The sequence below is a fragment of the Egretta garzetta genome, unplaced genomic scaffold, assembly GCF_000687185.1.
Source record: "Egretta garzetta isolate BGI_Z169 unplaced genomic scaffold, ASM68718v1 scaffold594, whole genome shotgun sequence".
In the NCBI taxonomy this organism is placed as follows: domain Eukaryota; kingdom Metazoa; phylum Chordata; class Aves; order Pelecaniformes; family Ardeidae; genus Egretta; species Egretta garzetta.
In genome coordinates, this window is record NW_009259578.1 from 697,192 (window position 1) to 704,845 (window position 7,654).

General features: G+C 41.5%; 1 protein-coding gene across 1 annotated transcript in view; it reads left to right on the plus strand.

Moving 5' to 3' along the window:
- The first annotated feature begins 236 nt into the window (after positions 1-236).
- Positions 237-7,654, plus strand: part of UGGT2 (UDP-glucose glycoprotein glucosyltransferase 2) — a 207,786-nt gene continuing 200,368 nt past the window's right edge. Inside the window, exons 1-3 of the mRNA XM_009637705.1 lie at positions 237-611; positions 3,226-3,384; positions 6,499-6,647. Coding sequence (XP_009636000.1) covers positions 237-611; positions 3,226-3,384; positions 6,499-6,647 — 683 coding nt within the window. The remainder of the gene's footprint in view (positions 612-3,225; positions 3,385-6,498; positions 6,648-7,654) is intronic.

Genomic DNA, 7,654 nt, shown 5'->3' on the forward strand with positions numbered 1-7,654 from the left:
ACAATGAGGGTAGTGAACGGGTTGCCCAGAGAGGTGGTGGAGGCCCCATCCCTGGAAGCATTCAAGGCCAGGTTGGCTGGGGCTCTGAGCAACCTGATCCAGTTAGTGGTGTCCCTGCTCCTGCAGGGGGGTTGGACTAGATGACCTCTAGGGTTCCCTTCCAACCCAAACATTCTATGATTCTATGATCAGGAAGGGACTGAAGATGGACACAGACAGAGATTACTCCCTGTGGTATGGAGGCGGGGGGCAAGGGAAGAGAGACAGAAATCTCTCAGTCTCCTGGTGAAGATGATAACCACCAGAAAGACCCCCTTCCTTATTTTGATCCAGGAGAAAAGTTCCTAAGACAATCTGCCGAAACGTTTGGCAAGCCCCTGAGACGTACCAAAATCAAGTATATCGAGTGTGGATTATTACACTTCCGGAATTCAAATCCCTTGAGAGAAAACAAGGGATCTTGCACCACTGTGTCAGCTGATGTAAAACTGAATCCATGGAAAACTGCAATTGTGCTCCAGAGTGCCCTGAGCTTTAATGCAGTTGGTATTCTTGAAGAACCAGCTCTTCAACAGAAAAGCTGTGATGGTCAGTCTGGGAAGGAGAGAACAGTATGTCTCTGCAAATGCTGAACAGCCCTTACAGGATCTGCAAGGAAGATCAGGTTGATCTTAGAAATAGGGAAGATCAACTCCGAAAGCACTTCCTCTATTTCCTGAGGACAGGATAACAAGACCTGAAGGCAAAGTCAAGAACTGGGTGCCATACAGGTGTGGAGTTGTCTCTCCCCATAAGAACAGTGACACCCTCCAAACAACCATTCAGTCCTGTCACTGGGGCAGCTGGATCCAAATATGCACAGACTTAAGTGCAGACTAAAGTAAAAATCTGCAGAGGCCACATATAACAAAGACATCTTTTGCTAATATCTCTGGCAAATTTACAAACCAAATCCAGGCAAACCCTCAGTAGGCCTGTGTTGTCCTACTTCCATCAACATCAATGGAGCTATGAAAATTTAAGGCAGCAGCAGATCTTGCATCAGACAACTATATGTCATCCTTATTAAATACTTAGACTCTGATCCACATAAAATAAACCATCTTTGCGTACCTCAAATGCTAACTATCTGTTTTTCCTTGCTCTTCATTGTACTCCAGATGACAATGGAAATCGCACATTGCAGATGTTTAGGCAAGAAAGACAGACCCTCAAGGGTTTGGTTTTGATGTTCACTCCAAGCTTTAAATGCTTAACCAAAACTGTTGAAATCCCTTGTTGCCTCGTAGTCTAAGCACAGAACACCTGGATACATACAAATTTCCGTAACTACTTGTGCCACTGATCAAAGAATAAGATGATTAAAGAAAACATTTAAAGGTTTTAGTTCTATTCGGATAAAACAGACATCAACAGCTTGGACTCCTGGCCAAAGCTTCTTTGAACATTAAGGACTACCTTTGGCAAGGAATTTGAGAGTTAACTTCACACTGAAGTCTAAGAGCCTGTGCTTTGTGCCTAGCACAGAAGACAATAAATCTACTTTTCCTATTAAAAAAAAAAAAAAGCTGATCTATTCTTAACCAAAGAAAGCACAAACATATGGGGCTGGATTATCAATCACCTTTACAAGGTATTGGTTAAAAATATCACACAAAATCAAAATGGAGGACTCAGTGTGGATACCATTCCTCTGAAAAGCCAGCAGACACTCATAGGACCAGGGGGGAGACCAAAAGCACCAAAACTATCAGTCAAAAATGAACCCGAAGCTTTGAGTAAAAGCCTTCCTTCTTCATGCTTTGACATACGTTTTAGCACAGAAAGTTATAACCACATGGTGCTTAGAACAGGCCAATCAAGCGAGTCCACCAGCTTTGTAATTTTTTCTTTTCATGTTCAACATAGAAGCTGGCTTTCTCTTCACTTGTAAGAACACGGGTGGCCAGTGTCAGTTGGTTGTGACCGTGACCTCCTTGGCTGACTGTTTGCATTCTGAGTTTAAGGTTTTAACAAAAGTCTTTTCTTCCTCACCATCGCATTTATCTCAGATTGCTTAGTAGAAGGCAGTCTGTGAAAAAGCAAGAATGGATAAGCAGAACAAATTCTGATTTCACTTAGAATGAATACTTTAAAAGTTTGAGCAGAGTAAAAATATTCTTCCCTTATCAATCATCTGCTCCCTGTACCACACTGTAGGTATGATTCAGCTCCAGGTAGAGATACCTAAAAGTAAGTGTCTGCATTGCTCTTCTATTCAGCAGAGATCTAGTTGCTACAGCCAGTGAACCCCAGGGAGCACAACTCCGCTTTCCTTCAACAGACGCCTATGGCTGGTCAGCTAAATCACTACTGAGGCTCTGGCCAGTGTAGTGACTTTATCTCCTTTGACTAGAATGGCATGTTCATGGACATAACTAAATTACAGGTGTTTTCAGGCAGTCTCTTGATTTGGTATAGACTTTGATAAGACTTCAGTAACCAAAACTGTGTATCTGATTCTTTGGTGCGACGCTATCCCAGAAGAAACTAAGCAGGTTCATGTCAGTGGAAACGCTGAATTGAAGGTGCTAGACCAAACCAGGCTCTGCCGGTACCAGTTTGCTTGTGCATTGGACCAATGGACCAGCTTGAATGGATCCAGTCAGACACACTATTAGCTGGCAACATGTGTGTGTGAAATGGTGTTCATGTTACCAAACCTGCATAATGTAAAGCTAGAAAAGATCCTTGTTGCTCCAAATTTTCAGTCTTACTACAATACAAAAATTGGATTTACTTGGAAGTCTTAATCCAGAATATCTTTAAAAAATAAAATAGGCTTTTGAAAGTATGTGAGTTCTCCCAGCCAATATTCTACTCTGATTATTATTATTAAAGTTGTTGGTTGCTTCCAAGCAAAGATGCTTTTGTTGTTATAGCACCCTCCACTCAAAATAAGAAAAACTGCATTTCTTCATTTATTTTTCTGAAAACTAAGCTAACTGAAAGCCAGTTGTACAGGCTAGCCATACCAAAGGCAGCAAGCTGTTACACAAATAGGTCAAAAAATTACAGATTAACATCATGGCTTTATTACTGCTCTTGCTGAAGTAATATCCTAAATTGAAATCGAAGGAAATCTGAACCCCTTCCTCTCCCTACGGGACCCACATGAAGATCCCTACTTTCTCTGCAGAGCTGGGGGCAAGCAACGTTCTGGGTAATGACTGTGTTTCCTTGCAGAAACAAAAGTGCATCCCACAACCCAGCCTTGCCATCAATGGCAGCAACAGCAAGCCAACTGACCAAGGCTTCCTCCTAAGCAATACAGGTGGCAAAATCATGGCTAACATTTTGGACAACCACCTTGCCCTAGAGCCAGTTCTTCCTTTGGACCTCGTTGTAGGTAACCATATTTTTATCCAGTCCTGTCATTCTGATGCCAGATAACACCACTGTTGCAAGCTCTCTTTGTTTGTTCCCCATAATGGTGTTAAAATATCAACAATGTTTAATAGCTCCAGCATTTATTCCAGGGAGACAACCATTTTAAGAGCAGTAGTTGTAGGAATTGTGCCAACTTCCAACTGTCTGACAGGTCTTTTATTGCCACTGTAATACATCCAAAATATGGAAGTATCATGCATTTTTATACCACAACTATAGACTACTAATGTCACAGAATAATACACTTACAGGTTGTAGCAGTAGCCAAATAACACATTAAGGCCTAATGAAGCAACATACCAAAGGCCCTTCCTTCCATTTCAGTATATTCTTGTACATTAAATAGATGTTGATGTTTCCCATTGACACTCAAAAGTGAAATGATGATTTTGTTTCTATAATAAGCAATTAGGTAACCCACAAGTAGATTGAGAAAACTATAGAACGAGCAAAATCAGCAAAAACCTATATTGAAAATGTGAACTTTCTGCTTGAGAGCAGTACCTTTAAGGTAGAAAGCTTGTTATTGAAATAGGTTGTAAAAATATACACAAAAGCAAGTTAATTAACTTAAATGGCCTAATGTAAACTACAAGGCTCACAAGAAACACAAGTGACACAACATAATTAAATGAAGATGCTAGCAGTGTCCCATATGGGTTACTTATGGTTGGGGGCTAAAGTGTTTGTGGCAGGAGTGACAGCAATGCTCAACTTCTCTTTCTCCTCTGCTTCTCAAGGCAGGCCAGAGTCTGCAGGACCAAACCAAAATCCCTCTGCTCCAACTTACTCAGCTGTCCATAATATCCTATAAATAAAACACAGCATAAGCAGACACAGACCCATAAAACAAAACACTTCTGTTGCATCTTGTCTTCACCCAGTTGCATAAAACAACAGGCCCTTACCCAGCACCTACTTCTTCCAATTGAGTATCCTCTGGCAACACGTATGGTTGTTTCCTCCTATGAGGACAGGAGAGTTAGAGCTAAGACCTTTGTGGTCTTCTCAACAGAGGCTTTGAGAACACCTGACATTCAGTAATATTCCTGTTAAATACAGTTATTTAAGGCAAAAGGTTAATCTAATAGCACAATATACCAAAATTTATTTTTCAATTGTCTAAATGAATGCATTATTATCCTATTATCATGAACCAACTGAGATGCACCACTGAAGCCTATGTAAAAATAAATAATGTATCATTTAGACCCTTCTTAATTTTTACATAAAATCTTTCCCATGTTGTTTGATTTCCACCTGCTCTAACAACAGTGGTCACACCTCCTACTCTCTAGAAATCCAGTCTCACTCAGGTTACAATCAGACTGATTACCATATGCTTTCATAGCCACTGTTTTCACACTGCAAGTGGAATACAGGAACAAAACACTGAAAAGAAGAAAAAAGCAAACAACGCAAACCAGTACACAGTTATCAGTGAATGCTGCAGTACAAGCTGCTTCCTATTACTAGATAATCAATAACAGTTTTCAGATCTTGATTATGTTACAACCACCTGTGCAAAGTGAATTGGAATTTTTATACTTTCCCTCATTTTGTTAGTGGAATTTGAAGGTATTCAGAGTTAGTGTAAAGGAGTCCTTTGGTTCGTCAGCACTCCTACACATAATATTCGTGAATAATGATCACAATGACCATTTTTAAAAGCAATAAGCCATTAATGCATATTTGTGCTTGATTAATTTTGTTTTACAGCTTTTTATCTTGCAGTAAGTACTTTAGAGATGTGAAAACAAGAAAAGCAGCCAAAACCAGAAAAATGAAGCATAAACGGCAGGTGGGGGTAATTCTTTTTGAAACCCCCATGATCCCAGGCTAATTACATACCATTCCGGTTTTAAATCTACACAGCAACTAGGTGGAGTGAGCCCACTGAGCTAATTGCACCAGCATTAATCTGTATCTCAGGGGGATACTCACAGGTCTGAAGACTGAGCAGCCACCAACCCAGACATGACCTCAGGCTGACGTTCAACACCTGAATCTGCTGACACCACTGTGGCTTCATTGCTTCTTGTAACTAAAAGCTGCTTGATTACACAAATCCACACCGCAGTCAATTCTGGCTTTGGCTGGATCAGCTTTTATGATATCAGCAAATGGCAACTTGCCTTACCTGTGGAGTAGTGTACAGGCATCTGAGATGGAGCTGTCATTGCCATCCTGAAGTTCCACTGCGAGAAATATCTAAATGAGGTACATTTCTGAGCTCTTCCGGACCCTCACACATTTTGAGTACAGCCACTGGCTCCAGCCTCTCCTTGAGACCCCACAAGACTCTAATGCCACTGCTGGTGACTCCAATCCCCAGATCCACCAGCCCCAGCAAGGCCTCCCAGAACCACCGTTGAACTCTACCTGCCTGCCTCCCCTCACCTTCAGGACTGACCAAAAGCTCTGGCACACACCCCATACTTCAGCTTCCATCTTTACCTTCATTACCTTATGAAGTAAACCTCACAAGACAAACACTGCATGAGCTGAGAACAAACACTTTGCTGTGCAAAATCCTGTACATAAGAAGGGACCTGTGGACAACCAAACTTGCCTGCAAATTCCCAGGCTATGACACCTTTTACTTGTCCTTTGAAATTTCAACAGTGCCTATTCAGGGGATCAGAATTGCACTCAAGCCTCTCCTGCACCCCCTGTTCACCTAATTTTCTCGGTGAAGAGAATTACTATTTGAATGATGTGTTGTTGCTGTAAAAGTTTCAGTTCTCCCTATGAGATGACTTCAATCCCGTATACCTTGATCAAAGTCCCTTGTAGATAATCCACCAATTAAGGAGAACCTGCCTGGGTGAACTTCATCCAAAAATCTTTTTACATGAACAGAAACCAAAACCACAAGCCACCATTAATCCTTTCAATCTTTTTTTCTGGCCGTGAACTTCACTCTTCCAAATGAACACTCAAAACTGGCAAGACCTGTTGAAGTGCCTGCCACAGTAGATTCTTGAACCTTCTTAAACTCTGTCTTCATGCTGAAGAAATAGCCGTCTGCTACTTTTCATTGAACTCTGGCTTAAATATTTCTTTAAGCCTAGAGAAATCCTCCATCCTCCTACTGCTGCACACTCTTATGAAGTAGGTGTGAGCCTCTGGCACCAGTCTGAGAACCAGGACCTCTGCCAGTCTGACGTGTCCTTTGGGATTAGGTTCTGTGACCCTGGTGACTCCTATTCACCTTGGTAATTTGAAACATATGTGGGCCACTGTTTCTGCTAAATTCATAGAGAATTCACGGAAGACTATGAAATTAAACATTAAACATGTCTTCATTATTTCTCTCTAGCTAATTTGTGAGAGAGTCAGCCAAGGACAGATTCACCCACAAGCCTAGTTCCTGTACTCTGGTAAACACCACAGATATCAGAGAAGGACATTGTCTACATGGTTCAAGTCCTGCGACTTCAGCAAGAGCTGGATCTTTTACAAATTCCAGCATATAGGACATCCCACTGTGAGAAGAAAGACTGCGACACCTACCTCTGTACCTCTACTGATAGTTTGGCTCTGCTGCTTACAGTTGACTGTTCCTCACTGCTTACAACTCAGACACTAGTATCCGGAGCGAGTAGGGTGATGACAAGTAAAACTGCCTTTTATGAGAAGGAGACAAGGAACACAGTTTCACCAGTATAAATTACAGGCATACTGAAATTGTGCAAATGTGTCATGAAGACTGATTCCACAGCAGCTACCAACGTATGGCTCCACAGCATATACGGGCGGCACACAGACAGAAGTTAAAACTAGTTGGAAGTCCCAAAAGCAGGAGGGTCGCAATACCACTGAGAAGCTATGTGCAGCCCCCAGTGAAGAAATGACAGCACAGCGTTTGCTTTCAGCATCCACGCTAGCTTCACTGCATTGCAAAGTAGCACACAGCACTGATGTTGCCCGAGTGTCCATTTTGTCAGCGTCAGAGACCAAATGCCTACCAGCTTCCAGGATAAAGAATTGCATCTCCATTAATAAAAACACAGGCATGAAAGTATTATACAGGAGGTACTTTTAGAAAAAAGTATGTATGCACACATGCATATGCACAGATAAATCTAATTTTAGGTAAAGGCAATGGAAAGCCACAGTTGAAAAGCTGTCTAATTTTATCATAGAATCATAGAATCGCTTTGGTTGGAAAAGACCTTTAAGATCATCGAGTCCAACCTTTAACCTAACCCTGCCATCCCAC